The 19,974-nt window shown below is 41.4% G+C and overlaps 1 protein-coding gene across 2 annotated transcripts in view; it reads right to left on the bottom strand.

Moving 5' to 3' along the window:
- MYOM1 (myomesin 1) overlaps positions 1 to 19,974 on the bottom strand; it is a 198,613-nt gene that overhangs the window by 146,198 nt on the left and 32,441 nt on the right. For both annotated transcript variants that reach the window (XM_069731145.1, XM_069731146.1), the window contains exons 2-4: positions 6,815 to 6,974; positions 2,812 to 2,943; positions 711 to 924 (exon numbers count right to left, since the gene is read on the bottom strand). In XM_069731145.1, the coding sequence (XP_069587246.1) occupies positions 711 to 924; positions 2,812 to 2,943; positions 6,815 to 6,948 (480 nt within the window). In that variant the 5' untranslated portion in view covers positions 6,949 to 6,974. The remainder of the gene's footprint in view (positions 1 to 710; positions 925 to 2,811; positions 2,944 to 6,814; positions 6,975 to 19,974) is intronic.

Raw genomic sequence — 19,974 nt, 5'->3', positions numbered from 1 at the left:
GGACAAAGCTAGATCTGCTGACATTTCTGATATGATTTTGGGCATGAGATTGCTTCTATGAATATATTAGACATGATTGTGGCATCAGACTGCTATCCGTGATATGAGCTTTGCATTATAGTGCCTGGGGGGCACAGCTTTATTGCTAATGAAGCACATTGCCTCTTTGGAGGTTTATTCCCACCTTGTTTTTCAGTCTTTTCCCTCCATTCTTTTTATGTATATTTTTTAATCATGTGTCAATAAATTGTTACTTTTTAAAGAAATTATTGCTGGAATCTCTCTATATCCCAAGGCGGCAAATGGTCGTTATTTAGGATTAGAGTGAATTGTAATTTAGAGTGTCCGGCATCTTAGGTTATGTACTTTAGACTCAATTGTTGAATTACTATGTTTTAATGTAGTTGTATGAAAAAGCAATGCACACAGATAGTACAAGGATGTCACACGAACATAAAAAACGGACACATGGATGAAAATGAGAAGAAAATCGTCTGAGTTTTCTGGATGAAACTTGGACAATTTTTCATACGCTCGTCTGCACGAGCCCTAATTATCAGAATGATACTGCCAAAATCAAAAAGTGATACCATATCAGTGGGGAATAAAATTAACTATCACTATTTTTGGTCCACGCACTATTTTAACGCTGAGCTCTGATAATGTATTCTCAAAGCATAGATAAATTTTTACTATTCTATAACATTTACCGTCTTTTTGAGAGCGAGCCGTTCTGCCTTTTCGCGTATAGAAACACTCCTGGATTTCTTGTGGAATGTCTCAGAATGTGCTGCTGATGAAGAAGCGCTTCTGGATACACTAATTCCTTCTCCAGTTGAGAGTAGTTTCCTTCGAGCAACGTATCCCGCTGACTCCATGATTCTTTCTTCCTCTGTGTCTGTGATCCCACTGACATTTACCTGTCTGCAATTTATAGGAATTTAGACGTTATTTAGTTGAAACGGATTGGTGGTGCCTTGTAGAATATACAGTCATGGTGGAAAGTGTTGGCACCCTTTAAATTGTTCCAGAAAATGAAGCATTTCTTCTTGAAAATTATTGCAGATAAAAGTTTTGTTATACACATATTTATTTCCTTTGTGTGCTTTGGAACAACACAAAAAAAACAAGAAAAAAGGGCAAATATGTCATCATTTCACAAAAAAACTCAAAAAATGGTACACCTTTCCAGAATTGTAGGTAAACAACTTTGTTTCAAGCATTTAACGCTCATTCAACTCACCTGTGAAAAGTAACAAGTGTGGGCAATATGAAAATCACAACTCAAACCAAATATAAAGGGGAAAAGTTGACTTAATTTTTGTATTGTGTGTCTGTGTGTCTCACATTAAGCTTGGACAACAGAAAGAGGAGCAGAGAACTGTCTGAGGACTTGAGAACCAAAATTGTTGAAAAATATCAACAGTATGAAGTTTACAAGTCCATCTCCAGAGATTTTGATATTCCTTTGTCCACGGTGCACAACATAATCAATAAGTTTAATACACATGGCACTGTAGCTAATCTCACTGAACGTTGACAACAGAGAAAAATTGATGACAGGTTGCAAAGCAGGAGCCAAAATCAAGTTCTAAAGAAATTCTAGCTGTCCTTCAGGTTCAGGGTGCATCAATGTCAGAGCAAACTATCCATTGACATTTGACGTAAATGAAATGTTGTAGCAGGAGACCCAGGAGGACCCCACAACTGACACAGAGACATTAAAAAAGCTAGCATGCAGTTTGCCAAGATGTACATGAGTAAGCCATAATCCTTCTGGAAAAGCATCTTGTGGACAGATGAGACCAAGATGGAGCTTTCTGGTAGAGCACATCATTCTACTGTTTACCGAAAATGGAATGAGGCAAACAAAGAAAAGAACACAGTACCTACAGTCAAATATGGTGGAGGTTCAAAAATGTTTTGTGGTTGTTTTGCTGCCTATGGATTTTGGGTCGCAATGTAGTCCCCAGTGTCAGAAAGCTTGGTTTGTGTCCTAGGTTACGGGTCTTCAAGGAGGATAATGACCCTAAACATACTGCAAAAAGCACCCAGAAATTGATGGAAACAAAGTGCTGGAGAGTTCTGAAGTGGCCACTAATGAGTCTGGATCTAAATCCCATTGAACACCTGTGGAGAGATCCTAAAATTGCTGTTGGGAGAAGGCACCCTTCAAATATGAGAGACCTGGAGCAGTTTGCAAAAGAAGAGTTTTAAAAAATTCCAGTTGAGAAATTTAAGAAGCTTGTTGATGGTCATAGGAAGCGATTGATTGCAGTTTGTCATTTCAAAACATGTGTAATTGCAATAATTTTCTGTGAGAAATACTGTCCTTCAAGCTCCCTGCTTCCCCCCTGCTTACCACCTTATGTCCGTGATATATAAGAAAGGCCTATTTTATGGAACGGTGAGTGCCAATTTTTCTGGCACCTTCTTATAGAAGCTGAGAACCACCATATTCCTATGAACTATATGGAGTGTTGCAAGAGGTGTATGTGCACACTGGTTTAGCTGTTTAGTGCGGTATCACTCTTTTTAGCTTTTTAATATTTAAATCGGATTGTTTGGAAAATACTGACATTGCACCTTTTTACTCCCGAAGCCCAGTGTAGGTAACATAAGTCAATTTCCATGGGTTTTCTATGCTGCATACAGGCAACAGAAAGTGATTGCAGGATTCCTTCCCACTCACAATCTGGCATGGAATGCATTTTATGGTGCATGTCATAGGAAACTTTGTAGAACAGGTGCCATGTAAAAGTCACAAGGATTGAATGGCTGGATACAAGAATAAACAGAATACACACGTACCGTCCTCTGAAGACAGGAACTACGTAGCCTAGATCTTCATTTTCTTTATCTGCTTTGGCTAAGATCTTTGAACGTTTTGCCATAGGACTCATCTTATATGATGTATCCTCTATTGCTCTATGAGATGATATTCTATGGTAGATACAACGATAGTGCATTAGTATCATATGGCACAGAATATTGCATACATTGTATAAAAATAATAATGCATTACTATACTATCATTACCTAGTTTATTGTATACATTCCACAATTATAAGGACTTACACCAAGGGAAGAGTCAGACAGTCGTATAACTTGGATGGGGATTATAACGCAATCTTTTAGAGATCATTTCATCTTCAGCTTCCTTAACTGCTCACAATAACAGTAACTTTGACCAGGGGTGCCCAAACTTTTACATGCTACTGTATATCTTATTATGTATGTACCCTCTAAATTGTAAAGTGCTGTTAAACATGTTGGTGTTATATGAAAATTAATATCATGTAAATGCTATGAATACATGTAATATATTCCTAAAATGCTTATAAAAGCAGATACACATAGTATATCCTCAGATGTGCATCTAAGGCCACACTATCAGTATGTGGTCAGTATTTTACATCAGTATTTGTAAGCCAAAACCAGGAGGGGAAAAGCTATAATAGAAACCCATTACCAAGTCTGTATTCTTGACCCACTCCTGGTTTTGGCTTACAAATACTGATGTGAAATACTGACCAAATACTGCTAGTGTGACTGTAGCCTAAGGCCTCTTTCACATGTCAGTGTCTCCAGTACGCGTGGTGACAGTTTTCACACTTACCGGAGACACAGACACACTTAGAATGAATGGGTCTGTGCACATATCTGTGTTTTTTCGCGGACCGTGTGTCCGAGTGACACACACGTAGACATGTCTGTTTTTGTGCAGCTGCACGGATCACATGGACTCATTCAAGTTAATGGGTCCGTGTAAACACGTACGGCACATGGCTGCCGTCCGTGTGATGCATCAGGGGAAGAAGCACTACAGTATGCGCTGTTCCCCAGCGGCGGGTGCTGAAGCCGGCTCTCATCATTCTCACCTGCTCTGCCGGCGATGATGGTTCAAGAAAATAGGGGGGAACCCAAGTTGGTTTTTCATTCATTTATTTCCTTAGATCGCAGCGGGCAGCTGTGGAATACCCCAATCATCAGCACCTACTGTCTGTTATTAGCGGCAGCAGGTGTTGGATGATGGGGGTAACAGTCCCAAAAGCCGCCACTTGCTGTCGTTCGGACTTTAATACAACGATCATCATTCTCCTCTGCTCGCCGGCAGAGCAGGGAAGAATGATGAGAGCTGGCTTCAGCACCTGCCGCCAGGGAACAACGCTTACTGTAGCGATTCTTCCCTAGCGGCTGTCCGTGTGGTACTGATGGGCAACATGGGTGGCACACGGTTGACACACGTAGTATACACACGGACATCTCTGGTACCTTTTTTTCCGATACCGGAAGTAAATGGACATGTGAAACCGGCCTTACACACGTAGACCTATTCAAGATCTGCGCACGTTAGTGTGTTTTCACGGACCGTGTGTCTGCGGACAAAATACTCTGACATGTCCATTTTTTAACAGCAGCACTGGCCGCAAAACGTCCTGCACACGTGCACGCTCATGACACACGGATGACATTTGTGTGTCATCAGTGTAAGGCTATGTGCACACGTTGCGGATTCCATTGCGGATTTTTCCGTGCAGATCCCACGAGAAACAAAATTCAGATGTGCCCCGTCAAGTTCTTTGATTATACATGTGAGCCTCTTTGCCTAGCAAGGAAGTTTTTGTAAGTTGTGTTCATCAACTAGATCTATTTGTCCTGGTCTTCACCATGTGGTAAGGCAAAATCAATACTATTTTGACCTATAAAAAAGGGTTGTAAATCCTGATTAGCCTGGACATCTTTTTCAAAATAATTCCTTTAGAATTCTAAATCTTTAAGTGCTAATTGGTTTTAGCCCTTAAAGTTTCATCAGATGAGACTGCACCATTTAATGGAAGTATTCAGGCTGCAGCTGATCAACAAGGACATTCATATAGACATTCATAGGCAGCTATTACACAAAACATATAATGTAGTATAGTACATAAACAAGAAAAAATAACAAACTGAGGTTAAAATAGCAAAATAATAGGTATTACAATCAGCAGAACAACATAAAATGATCAATTTAGTGAAAACTAATAGGGCAAGAAAATACTTATATTGCGTCAAAGGTCATGTATTCTGTGAATCTGTGCATAGGCAGAAAGCTGCTAATCAGTGGTGGGACATATCAGTCTGCATTTCTTATGTATGCAAACTTCTGGGCTGCTCATGACAACTCTTCTCAGGATCAAAGGGGTTGGCAGGATTGAATAGCAGAAAAGGGGACATGATGAGCTGATCTAGATGCCAACCGAGAAGATGCACAGCCCTTTTTCAAGCAAACATGATGAGCTGATCTAGATGGCATCCGAGAAGATGCACAGCCCTTTTTCAAGCAAACATGATGAGCTGATCTAGATGGCATCCGAGAAGATGCACAGCCCATTTTCAAGCAAACATGATGAGCTGATCTAGATGGCATCCGAGAAGATGCACAGCCCTTTTTCAAGCAATAAATGAGCTGTGAGATCCACACTTTCTATCAGCTACTACTTTGGCTGCTACAGAGGAGACCCCAGTAGGAGAACGTCCCCCTCCATTAAACAGGACAACCCTTTAAGCCGTGGCCTAGAAGAGTCTTGCCTTGTCATTTTTTCCTTAGCTAATTAGAATGTACTTGACTTTTTCTATAATCCAGGAATAAAACTGTTCTTCGGTATCAGTGCAATATAAAAAAGATCTAAATAATATATGAAATACATGAAACATTGACGGAACATGCTGCATTATTACAAGCAAGGAGCGGTAGAGTCAGGTCTACACAAGCAATTTTTGTTTGCGTCATCATTGTATCACATCACAACACATGGATAGGGACATTTGTGCCATATATTTGCAGCATACATGTACCGTAATTATGACACTTTGCAGCGCACCATAATTATAAGCATTTTCTGTGCCACATGATACGGTCAGAAATTTTCATCGCATGAAACATGCTTGACATGAACAAACAAAACTTGACCACAAATTAGGACTAATCACTGGTGATCGACAAATATATGCTAGTGTATTCATTGGATGAGTAATGCAGGCCTGATGTAATGCATAGGTACTCAGAATAAAGATTTAGGGATCTCAGTGCTTTTGAGGCATATTTAATGGCCTCAGAGTCTAAAGTAAGACTACCCTAAGGCTCGGGTCACACCACAGTAATTTCTCTCATCAGACATAACAGGGACGATTATGTAATCACACTCTGATCAGATTCTGATCAGAATATGATCATATTGTGATGTGATTTTCTCGGATGAGGAAAAAATGGGAAAAAAATCTCTCCATCTTCTCTATTCTGTCAGTCCATGAAAATACGACTGCACTCAGATGTCATCCGAGTGTTGTCCAATTTTTTGAACAGAGGCACTGACTTGCATGGCCAAGTGCGATCGGAATATACCCTGTCCAAGGGAAAGATTGGACATGTACACGGCCCCATAGAATAACATTGGTCCGAGCACGATTCAATGTTTTGTCAGATCGCGCCTGGACTGAAAATACGGCCATCTGCACGAGCCCTAAATGTGATGCAATGTAATGCACCACTGTAAACTGGAATTATTGACTCTACTGAAGTTTTTAGATTTCCACAACAAAAATTGCTCATGTAGAAAAGTAGGGGTAAAGGAAAAGGAAAAGGGACAGATTGTATAAAATGATTATAGGCAAGAACAAGGGAGGAGAAGGAATATAAAGTTAAAAGAATCTTCCAGTATAAGATCGGAATAAAAGAAGGCTAGGATTATTCCATGGGAGGGTTGGGATTAGTGCTGTACACGCATCAAACAACAAGTTAGAAGAACTGCAGGTATAAGAAAGGAACAGTTACCCAAGATGGCTGCTGTGTGCGGCACGGTGCTGCTTCTCTTCATGCTGGTACTGGCTTAAGGTAGACTGCAGGTCCGTGCTGCGATAACCACGGTCGTAATGCTGGTGACGCTTTTGGTAGAAGGGCAAAGACATCCTGCCACCTCTGTTCACCCTTTATACTAGGTCCAAAAATAATTTCATTTATTTAATGATTTGTGGATAGATTTTGATTAATGTAATTGTTAAAACCAAGTTAGGGATTTTTCACTGATTTATACTAATGGTTAGAGGCAATTAGTTATTAGTTATACTTTGCATTAATATCCAGTCTAAAGGTACCTTCACACATAACGATTTCGTTAACGATATCGTTGCAACGTCACACTTTTTGTGACGTAGCAACGATCTCGCTAACGATCTCCTAATGAGTGACAGCGACCAACGATCAGGCCCCTGCTGGGAGATCGTTGGTCGCTGGGGAATGATCAGGACCTTTTTTTGGTCGCTGATCACCCGCTGTCATCGCTGGATCGGCGTGTGTGACGCCGATCCAGCGATGTGTTCACTGGTAACCAGGGTAAATATCGGGTTACTAACCGCAGGGCCGCACTTAGTAACCCGATATTTACCCTGGTTACCATTGTAAAAGTTAAAAAAAAAACAGTACATACTCACATTCCGGTGTCTGTCACGTTCCCTGGCGTCAGCTTCCCGCACTGACTGTCAGCGCCGGCCGTAAAGCAGAGCACAGCGGGGACGTCACCCCGGCGCTGACACAGTCAGTGCGAAAGCTGACGCCGGGAGACATGACAGACATCGGAATGGGAGTATGTACTGTTTTTTATTTTAACTTTTACAATGGTAACCAGGGTAAATATCGGGTTACTAAGCGCGGCCCTGCACGTAGTAACCCGATATTTACCCTGGTTACCCGGGGACTTCGGCATCGTTGAAGACAGTTTCAACGATGCCGATGTCTTTCCCCTGATCGTTGGTCGCTGGAGAGAGCTGTCCCCAGCGACCACACAACGACTTACCAACGATCACGGCCAGGTCGTATCGCTGGTCGTGATCGTTGGTAAGTCGTTTAGTGTAACGGTACCTTAAGAGAAGTGACAACGCTGTCTTATCCAGTTGTCAGACCGTTATCTTAGGCTGCAGTCACACTAGCAGTATTTGGTCAGTATTTTACATCAGTATTTGTAAGCCAAAACCAGGAGTGGAACAATTAGAGGAAAAGTATAATAGAAACATATGCACCACTTCTGCTTTTATCACCCACTCCTGGTTTTGGCTTCCAAATACTGATGTAAAATACTGACCAAATACTGCTAGTGTGACGGCAGCCTTACACTGGGCATTCTGGCGTTATTTCCATATAGACTGCCAGCCCTGGGGTTTGTGAACCACTGCTATGAGGAGTATTCAGTACAAACCAATGTGAAACCATTAGAAACAATCAAGAAGTACAGTAGCTGCAAACCGCTGATCTTCAGGGAAGGACCCCGCAGCCTAATATTGATGTATTATCTTGTGGAGGAAAAGTCTTCTAGTTTTAAAGCCTGGAGAAGCCCTTAGGTAATGTATCATCAAAGAACAATATACTATACGATTTCTTCTTTTTTTCCATTTTTAATGTGACTACACATAAAAAACCCCTACTACTACTAGAGAAAGCACATCAAGCTGAAATCTGATTTTAGGAGTTCTCTTTCAGATTTGCTGTGTATTCTGGAACAGAATTCATTTTGTTATCTCATTATTGTTAGAAACCAGAATATTTAATGACAGTTAAACAGTATTTATAGACTATAACAATACATAAGTCTGTGGGAGGAGGCTGTACAACTGCCTGCAAATTGTATTAGTCTGTTAACACTTTTATGACCATTAAATTGGAGGTCCGACAATCGTGAAGGGGGAGAAACACCATAGCTCTCTACATTGTTCAGTGACTACTCCTGCGTAGGGTGCTGGTCTGACTACTAAACAGTTAACAGAGCTGTCAATACACAGTTTATCGCCGATGAAGCACAGAGCTGATAGCAGCTGATTGGAGGGGCGGTGCTGAACATTGGATCACTACCAATTTGATATTAATGACTCATTGTAAAGATACATCATGTGCATCATAGTAGCGGAAAATCCCTTTAACTCACATTACAAGTGTTATACTCCTACCGATTTCATATTATTCTCCTACCGATTTCATATTATACTCCTACTGATTTCATATTATGCTCCTACCGATTTCATATTATGCTCCTACCGATTTCATATTATGCTCCTACCGATTTCATATTATGCTCCTACCGATTTCATATTATGCTCCTACCGATTTCATATTATGCTCCTACCGATTTCATATTATGCTCCTACCGATTTCATATTATACTCCTACCGATTTCATATTATACTCCTACTGATTTCATATTATACTCCTACTGATTTCATATTGATGACCTATGCCCAGACAACACCTTTAACACCTTTACCCCCAAGGGTGGTTTGCACGTTAATGACCGGGCCAATTTTTACCATTCTGACCTCTGTCCCTTTATGAAGTTATAACTCTGGAACGCTTCAACGGATTCTGATAATTTTGACAATGTTTTCTCGTGACATATTGTACTTCATGATAGTGGTAAAATTTCTTTGATATTACCTGCGTTTGCTTGTGAAAAAAAAGGAAATTTGGCTAAAATTTTGAAAATTTTGCAATTTTCCAACTTTGAATTTTTATGCCCTTAAATCACAGAGTTATGGCACACAAAATACTTAATGAGTAACATTTCTCACATGTCTACTTTACATCAGCACAATTTTGGAACCAAATTTTTTTTTGTTATAGAGCTATAAGGGTTAAAGTTGACCAGCAATTTCTCATTTTTACAACACCATTTTTTTTTTAGGGACCACATCACATTTGAAGTCACTTTGAGGGGTCTATATGATAGAAAATACCCAAGTGTGACACCATTCTAAAAACTGCACCTCTCAAGGTGCTCAAAACCACATTCAAGAAAATTATTAACCCTTCAGGTGTTTCACAGGAATTTTTGGAATGTTTAAAAAAAATGAACATTCAATTTTTTTTCACAAAAAATTTAGTCAGCTCCAATTTGTTTTATTTTACCAACGGTAACAGGAGAAATTGGACCCCAAAAGTTGTTGTGCAATTTGTCCTGAGTATGCTGATACCCCATATGTGGGGGTAAACCACTGTTTGGGCGCACAGTAGAGCTCGTAAGGGAAGGAGCACCATTTGACTTTTCAATGCAAAATTGACTGGAATTGAGATAGGATGCCATGTCGCGTTTGGAGAGCCACTGATGTGCCTAAACTTGAAACCCCCCACAAGTGACACCATTTTGGAAAGTAGACCCCCTAAGGAACTTATCTAGATGTGTGGTGAGCACTTTGACCCACCAAATGCTTCACAGAAGTTTATAACACAGAGCCTTGAAAATAAAAATTATTTTTTTTTCCACAAAAATAAATTTTTAGCCCCCAGTTTTGTATTTTCCCAAGGGTAACAGGAGAAAATGGACCCCAAAAGTTGTTGTCCAATTTGTCCTGAGTACGCTGATACCCCATATGTGGGGGGGAACCATTGTTTGAGCGCATGGCAGAGCTCGGAAGGGAAGGAGCGCCGTTTGGAATGCAGACTTAGATGGATTGGTCTGCAGGCGTCACGTTGCATTTGCAAAGCCACTGATGTGCCTAAACAGTAGAAACCCCCCACAAGTGACCCCATATTGGAAACTAGAGCCCCCAAGGAACTTATCTAGATGTGTTGTGAGAACTTTGAATCTTCAAGTGTTTCACTACAGTCAATAACGCAAAGCCATGAAAATAAAAAATCTTTTTTTTTCCACAAAAAATTGTTTTTAGCCCCCAGTTTTGTATTTTTCCAAGGGTGAAAGGAGAAATTGGACCCCAAAAGTTGTTGTCCAATTTGTCCTGAGTACGCTGATACCCCATATGTTGGGGTAAACCCCTGTTTGGGCGCACGGGAGAGCTCAGAAGGGAAGGAGCACTGTTTTACTTTTTCAATGCAGAATTGGCTGGAATTGAGATCGGACGCCATGTCACGTTTGGAGAGCCCCTGATGTGCCTAAACAGTGGAAACCCCCCAATTATAACTGAAACCCTAATCCAAACAAACAACTAACCCTAATCCCAAAGGTAACCCTAACCACACCTCTAACCCAGACACACCCCTAACCCTAATCCCAACCCTATTCCCAACTGTAAATGTAATCCAAACCCTAACCCTAACTGTAGCCCTAACCCTAATCCTAGCCCTAACCCTAATGGGAAAATGGAAATAAATACATTTTTAAAATTTTATTATTTTTCCCTAACTAAGGGGGTGATGAAGGGGGGTTTGATTTACTTTTATAGCGGGTTTTTTAGTGGATTTTTATGATTGGCAGCTGTCACACACTAAAAGACGCTTTTTATTGCAAAAAATAGTTTTTGCGTCTCCACATTTTGAGAGCTCTCATTTTTCCATATTTTGGTCCACAGAGTCATGTGAGGTCTTGTTTTTTGCGGGGACAAGTTGACATTTTTATTGGAACCATTTTCGGGACTTGACATTTTTTGATCGCTTTTAGTTCTAATTTTTGTGAGGCAGAATGACCAAAAACCAGCTATTCATGAATTTCTTTGGGGGGGGGGGGCGTTTATACTGTTCCGCGTTTGGTAAAATTAATAAAGCAGTTTTATTCTTCAGGTCAGTACGATTACAGTGATACCTCATTTATATCATTTTTATATGTATCATTTTTATATGTTTTGGCGCTTTTATACGTTAAAAACTATTTTATATAAAAAATAATTATTTTTGCCTCGCATTATTCTGAGGACTATAACTCGCTGATGATGCCGTATGGCAGCTCGTTTTTTTGCGGGAGAAGATGACGTTTTCAGCGATACCATGGATATTTATATCCTTTTTTTATCGCGTGTTATTCAAATTTTTGTTCGGCGGTATGATAATAAAGCGTTGTTTTTTGCCTTTTTTTGTGACAGTTATCACTGAATGGGTTAACTAGTGGGATAATTTTATAGGTCAGGTCGTTACGGACGCGGCGATACGAAATATGTGTACTTTTATTGTTTTTTTTATTTAGATAAAGAAATGTATTTATTGGAACAATATTTTTTTTTTCCTTTATTTAGGAATTTTTTTTTTTTATTTTTTTTTTACACATGTAAATATTTTTTTTTTACATTGTCCCAGTGGGGGACATCACATTATAGATCGCTGATCTGACACTTTGCACAGCACAGCGATCTGACAGGCAGTGCTCCTGGCTTATCAGCGCCCTCTCTGAGCAGGCGCTTGTAAGCCACCTCCCTGCAGGACCCGCAAGCAGCCCCACAGCCGTTCTGGATCCAGGGCCTGCAGGGAGAAGGAGGTAGGAGACCCTCGGAGCAACGCGATCACCCCCCACCCTGCGCGATGCTTCCCTATGCTGCCAAAACGCTGCGATCATGTTTGATCGCAGTGTTTCGGGGGTTAATGTGCCAGGAGCGGTCCGTGACATCTCCTGGCACATAGTGCCGGATGTCAGCTGTGATAGTCAGCTGACATCCGGCCGCGATCGGCCGCGCTCCCCCCGTGAGCGCGGCTGATCGCATATGACGTACTATCCCGTCGAGGGTCAGATAGGCCCAGGTCACCTCGACGGGATAGTACGTCTAAGGTCAGAGAGGTGTTAAATTCTGAGCAACTCATGACCAATGATCACTTTCTCAGATGTATTGTGATAATGCAGGTTGTCACTTGCTGAATAACTAATACAACAATGACACACAATATGATAACATTATGTTGCAAAAAAGAATTCTAATATGCAAATAGCTTCTTCAGAGAGGAAGGCTTGAAGTCTACTGCAACCTATTGGATGTAGCACCCCTAAAAGTCAATATTGACGCTTTAACACCCACTGCGACATGACTTTGGACTTAGGATCAAAATCCAAACCAGACACTCCATTTGTGGACAAGTGAATAGGGGTGTTTGCCCCTCATCAGTGCAAAGCACTAGAGGTTCAAGTCCTCTTCCTCTCTGAATAAGCTATTTGTATATTTAAATTCCCAGAGGAGCATTACATGGCTTGTTACAACATTAACTTAAATCTTGTTGTCTCCACCTTCAGATTTATGAATATATAGGCAGTGGTATAATAATAATAATCTTTATTTTTATATAGCGCTAACATATTCCGCAGCGCTTTACAGTTTGCACACATTATCACACATTATATGGTATACCAAATATGAATTCTAACTGTGTCATACACCACTCTTTACAAATAATTTAATGACTTTACTTAAACGGGACATTTCAATGGATTTTTTACTTTAAACTGAGTACCTCCTCCGATTTTCACTGTTCCACTAATTCTGGATTTTTTTCTCTGCCCACAGCTATGCAATTATTATGCAATGCAATTAGCAAATTTTACCTTCAGCCAACTTGGAGTATACTTTATGACAGAACTTCTGTCAGAAAGGAGAAAAAGCAAACGCCAACAAATAAGTTTTGTGGTTTATGCTAAGTTGGTTGAAAGGGAACAGTTTCATCTCTATTACTTGGAGGCACAAATGTGAAACAGAGGGCACAGGGAAAAAGAAACTGTTCCAGAATCAATGGCTATTTTAGGAGGTACTCAGTTTAAAGAAATAAAAAAAATCCAATGAAAGGTCCTCCATAACCTAGAAAAGTGTTACCTGTACTGTTACTCACTTGGGAGAGATCTGAGGTATCACAGTAACCATTTAAAGTCCAGCAGGTTTATTTCAGTCCTCATAAACCACATCACAGGCAACTGAAATACAACCCTTATCAGGCATAAAATAAAACATAAATCAACAAGTCCATACAATAGTACTGGTTAGCCCGCCTGGCTTAGAGTCCAGCTTCATAGTCCTTGAGCAAAGTCACTCAATCCAGGAGATCTGCAGACCTCGACACACAGAGCCATGTGTGAGACAAACAGCTCATAATTTACAAAGTCAACCACACCCAGGGGTGGAGATATAAGGGCTCATACTCACATGCGAGAAACTCAGATGAGTCTCGCACGTCAATACCCAGCACTGCACCCGGCACTCAGGAGCGGAGAAGGCAGCTGCATGTATTGCTATGCGGCCTCACGCTCCGATCCGAGTGCCGGGTATTGACGTGCGAGACTCATCCGAGTTTCTCGCATGTGAGAATGAGCCCTAACAAGCAGTCTCTCCTAACTCTTCAGCTGCTAGCATTCAAACTGTCATGGCCAAATAACCCATTTTAGTCCTATATGTACTAAAGCATTACTCCCTCTGCCTAAAGCTGTGGGCTCGGCCAATTCTTCTACTTCTCAAAAAGGCAACGGCATTACCATGTAACTCCCGAATCTATGTTCCACATGGAAGAGAAAATCCTGCAGGGCTAGAAACCAGGGGGTAACACAAGCATTTTCCCTTTTCCTCCCTCATCCACCTAAGTGAGGCATGGTCTGACACTAATTTAAATTTCTGCCCTAAAAGATAGGGCAAAGTTTGGAATGAACCTCCTGTATTACCCCACGATTTCCAGAAAGGCCTTGCTTTTTTGAGAGTGGTTTCAACCAGTTCTGCATTGTGTCCATTTTATTGATCTGAGGTTTGATTTCACATCTACTTATTACATATCCAAGATATGTGGCCTCCTCTTTCCCCATGACACATTATTTTGGATTTATATAGAATCCCACCATCCTGAGAGCATCAAACACCACCTGGTCCTTTGCTAGATGACTACCCCAATCTGACCTGAAGGTTACGATATTGTCCAGGTATTCTTCAGCGTAATTCTTATGAGGTGCAAGTATGCAGTCCATGACTCTCTAGAAGGTGGCCCGGAGCTCCCTGTAGTCCGAATGACATCCAGACAAATTGAAAGCATCCGTCAGGCGTATAGAAAGCCGTCTTCTCCTTTGCTTCTTGTGACACGGTTTTGCCAGTAACCCTTTGTTATATCAAAGGTGGTTATGAACCTTGCCGGCCCAAGTCTCTCAATCAGCTTAGCGATACACGGCACTTTGTTCAGCATGTGATAATCTTTACAGAATCTCCTTTCTCCATTAGATTTTGGAACAAGGACAATCAGGTTAGACCACCCTCTCTTAGATTCCTCAATGACTCAGAGATTCAGCATATGCTTCACTTCCTTGGAGATCAGTTCTCGGCGGGCCCCTGGAATTCGGTAGGGCTTCAAATTCACCCTCACATGGGGTTCCGTCAGGACCTCATGTTCAATGACATCTGCACATCCAGAGAAATCTATGAACAGGTCCTGGTTATGCTGCAGCAATACCCGACATTGCTGTTTTTTGGACTTCGACAGTGTCTCTGCTACTGTGACATATTTAATGTCCCCTTCTGGCTTACCCAGCAAATAGGAAGTATCAATGGAGTCTCTTTCTTGCTATGCCTTGATGAGTTGAGGCATGTGGGGATTTTGGAAGTGAGCAGTTATCTGGCAGGTATAACAGGACTTGCAATACTTTAAGATTTCTCGGTGACATCCAGGCCAATAAAACCTCCACCTGACTTGTTCTTGGGTTTTGTCGACACCCAGATGGCCACCCAAAACATGTGAATGGGCTATGTCCAACACTCTACGTTTATAGGGTCCTTGTACCAACAATTTCTCCAATATTTCCTCTCAGAACTTAGTAACCCGATACAACAAGTCCCCATTCACCATAAAATAAGAAACTCTAGTGTCATTCCCTGTCTCCCTTGCTATGCCGTTTAGAGTTACATTATTGAATGCTTCTTTTAAAATTAGGTTTCTATGTTGGGCAGATCCCATATTTTCTCCAGTCACCCCTATATCAGGAATGTTGGCCTCAGAGAATACTACCTCCTCTTCTCCCACCATTACACAGAAACGAAACCTGTCAGACTCTAAGTGTCGTGAGACTTCCTTAAGACCAACCCATCTCATACCAGAGCAATCAAAGTCTCCGCCCTTCCCACACAAGTCCCAAAACAACACAAGGTCTTGTTCTATGATAATTGGGTCCAATAAATTCTGGACCACGTCAACGTAATGGGATTGAGTACCTTGGGTCATCTAAATTATCACTCTGGCCACCAGATAGTCTTTAGCATCCCAATGAATGCAGTGGACACCCATCTTCTTCCCAGGATTCAATTGCAGAGGGAGTGTCACCCTCACAAGGGTCACCAAACTCTCTGAGTCTAGTAGTCCAGTCATTTGCTCATAAACGCTTTTACAGCCCATCGCCAGGTGGACAGTCCACACTGCAGGCCGGACATGCATAGAATGAACAACGGTGCATTTGCTTGGCTGTCAGGGGACAATGGCAACTATCTGACCTGGGCCGTGACATCTGCAGCAAATTACATTCCCTAATGAGACCCTCTGTATGATCTCTGCTGCTTCCTTGGACATCCTACCCCCCTCTTTAGTCTCTGAACCATGTGAACCCTGATGTGACCCCCCTGAATGGAGTGGGTTGCCAACCCAAGGAACCATCAACCCCCTGATATCTTTTATCCAGTCCAACCAAGTCATTGGCATCCCGGGAATCTTCCTGGGCAACCCAAGTCGGCATCAGGTTCGGAAAGGAGTGCACGAACCAATCCATCACAATTCACCCTACCATCTGCACCAGGGTAGAGGACTCTGGCTGCAACCAGGCTCAGCAGATCTAACATTTGAGAGCTAAGGGGTTTGTCACAGTCGTATGCCCAGTGGTGGACCTGTTGTTGCCTGACAGACACTGTCACTCCCAAGCGCAAAAAAGATTTTGTTTTCAAATTTACATATTCTCGGGTGTCCTGTAAGGCTAAATCATAGTTGGCCTTTAATGGCTCCCCATTATCTATGGTGCCAGGACTTCTGCCTACTGCTCTGATGGGAGTTTCTCCCTTTCGCAATCCTTTCAAAAACGGTTAAAAAGGCTGCTAAATCGCCACCCGGGTTCAATTTCTGAATGGCTCTCCTCACAGCCTTCAAGATAGAAAAATCTTCAGCCGACCTTGCATTCGGAGCTGCTGCCATGCCATTAACTGCCTTTGTGACTAATTAAATCTGCTACTGCTATTGACGATTCTGTTGCTGGAGCTGTTGCATAAATAGCTTATTTGTCTCTTGTTGTGCCAGGAGTCTGTGGCTGCTGCAGCTGTTGCTGCTGCAGTTGTTGATGGTGCTGCTGGGCTTGCACCACGTGTTTAATCAGGTCCTCCATGCTGACTGACATTGCTCCTCCTTCTGTACCAGTCACAAGTGTTCACTGGGATTGCTGCTTGCACTTTTAACACCAAATGTAGAAATGCTACTCAATTGGGAGCGATCTGCGGTATTACAGGAACCGTTTCTATTTAATGTCTGGCTGGTTTATATCAGTCCTCATAAACCACATTACAATAAATACAGTCCTTGTCCAGCATAAAATAATACATAAATCAACAAGTCCATACAATAGTTTTGGTTAGCAAGCCTGGCTTAGAGTCCAGCTTCTTAGTCCTTTAGCAAAGTCACTCAATCCAGGAGATATGCACACATCCATACACACATGTGTGAGACTTACACACTTTTAACGCGACTATTTACATACTGCATAGAGTTCTATAACTAAGTCCAAGTGACAAGCAACAAAATCAGAATTTTTCAATACATATAATGCACAGTGGCAAAACTACCTGGATCTCTAGTAGAAAAACTAGCTTGGCAGAAGTCCACAGAACTTCGTAGTGACGCTTGTAAACACTGTATCGCCACTCAGTCAGCAAATGGGCTTCTCCCTCCATACCAATGAGGACAATGTTCATAGTGCCAGAACATTTCACAGAAAAGGTTTCCTGCGTACTTGTCACTCCTGACAGTATTAGACTGTGCAGGATCTAGTTTTCCTTGTGCTGACAGGCACTGATGCTGACGGGTATATGATTTCCCATGTAGAGTCTGCCCTAAATTCTCTACTGTCCTTATAAACTTGTACACAGTCTAAGTGATTTTTTTCCTCCTGCAGACTACTTTCCTCTCTTTTTACAATCGTATTCTTTACATTTTGTTTGACATGCCCTCCTTGAACTCTTGGATGCTTTCTTCCCTTGCCACACACTGATCTGCCTTATATAACCTTCTCCTCTTCGTTGCTTTTATCTCTATAGGTGTCCATACACATAGGAGAAAAGGCAGCTGAATCCACTGATTTTTGTGTATAGCATGTGCCATCTAGCCCCCAACAGATGATTCCCACTGCTCCTCTGAGTGTTTTTTTTAATAAGTCTGCCATACAGTTCCAGAGATATGGACCTTTTTTATTTGTTGCTAATTTTATGGTGTTTTCCAAAGGGGTGTTGCTTACAGGGTAAAAATGCCGTGAACCCTAAAAACACGTCCTCAGAGAGTACTTCAAGCCAAGGCCCCTTTGATAAAGACAATAAAAATGTGCGGGAAATGAAAAGGCTCATATCTCTGGAACTGTATAGAGGATTTAAAAAAAAACAACACAAAACGGATTAGTTAGAGGAGTAGCGAGAATAAAATAAGAGCAAAAACTGGAAACTTTTCACCTTGTGACAGGTCTTCATTAAATCTCTGAGACCATCCAATTAAAGGCAATCTTGCCTTGTGCAGGCATGTACTACGGAGGACAGAGAATGAACTTCAATCCAATATTGCAGCCAGCATGCAGCCAGCGGGTAAGGAAAGGGTGAATCAAAAACCCAAAAACCCCGCCTCCATGGCTGAAGATTGTTCCCTCCAAATTCAGGTGACAGTGTCCCTTTAACTACAAAGAAGTTTAGTCTGCATAAAGTTTTATAAAGTTTATGTATCATCTATATTTTTCTACTAATTAAAGCTAAATGCTGATAAAGAAAATTTTTATCTTCCCATTGTAGATTTTTTTGTGTTGTGTTCTCTGTATGCCTTCTTGGAGGCAGCCATCTTGCTATGTTAGCAGCAATCAGAGATATGCTTTACTGCAGTTACATAGACATACTATGCTCTTTGTCTTGTACAGAGGTCACTGGGCATGAAAGGGGCGTCAGGGCTGTGTCTAGCGCCTTTGGCAAATGATGCGATCTTGTCTGTTCATTATAAAGTTGTCACCTTTTAACCCCTTTCCGACATTGGGCATAATAGTACGCCGATGCGGGACTCCTCCTGTTTGGTGCAGGCTCCGGAGCTGAGCCCGCACCTTTCCAGGCACATGACAGCTGATCTACACAGCTGACAAGTGCCCGCAACAGATGTGGGTGAAATCGTGATCCACCCGGCACTGTTAACTAGTTAAATGCCGCTGTCAATCTCTGACAATGGCATTTCACTCGCGCTTACCGTAAGCGCGTCACTAATCCCGTCCATCGGTGACCCTGTCATATGATCAGGGGTCACCAATGGGTTGGCATGACAACCAGAAGTCTCCAGCAGACCTCTATGGTTGTCATTGCCAGATTACCCTGTGGTCGGCACTCACAGCAAGTGAGCATTTCTGCTACACACAGGCGATCTGATTATCGCCTGTGTTTAGCAGAGACGATTGAAGTATTGCAGCTTCTAGTCTCCCATGGAGACAATTGAAGCATGCAAAAAGTAAAAAAAAATGTTTTAAAAAAAATATAAAAGTTTAAATCACCGCCCATTTGCCCCATTCAAAATAAAACAATGAAAAATTCAAATATGCACATATTTGGTATTGTTGTGTCAAGAATCGCCCTATCTATCAATATAAAAAAAGAACCCAATCGCTAAATGGCGTAACGAGGAAATAATTCAAAAGTCAGAATTAGTTTTTTTGGCCTCCGCTACATTGCAATAACAGGCGATCAAAAGATCGTATCTACACTAAAATGGTATCAATAGAAACATCAGCTCGACACACAAAAAATAAGCCCTCACCCAACCCCAGATCACGAAAAATGGAGACGCTACAGGTCTAGTAAAATGGCACCATTGGATTTATTTTTACCACTTAAATAAAAAATAACCTAGACATGTTTGTTGTCTATGAACTCGAAATGACCTGGAGAACCATAATAGCAGGTCAGTTTTACCATTCAGTGAATATGGTAAAAATAAATAAATAAATAAATAAAAAACTGTGGAATTCTACTTTTTTTTGCAATTTCACTGCATATGGAATTTTGTTCCCATTT

This window comes from Ranitomeya imitator, chromosome 6, assembly GCF_032444005.1.
Source record: "Ranitomeya imitator isolate aRanImi1 chromosome 6, aRanImi1.pri, whole genome shotgun sequence".
NCBI lineage: Eukaryota > Metazoa > Chordata > Amphibia > Anura > Dendrobatidae > Ranitomeya > Ranitomeya imitator.
This window is presented reverse-complemented; position numbering and strand designations above follow the sequence as displayed.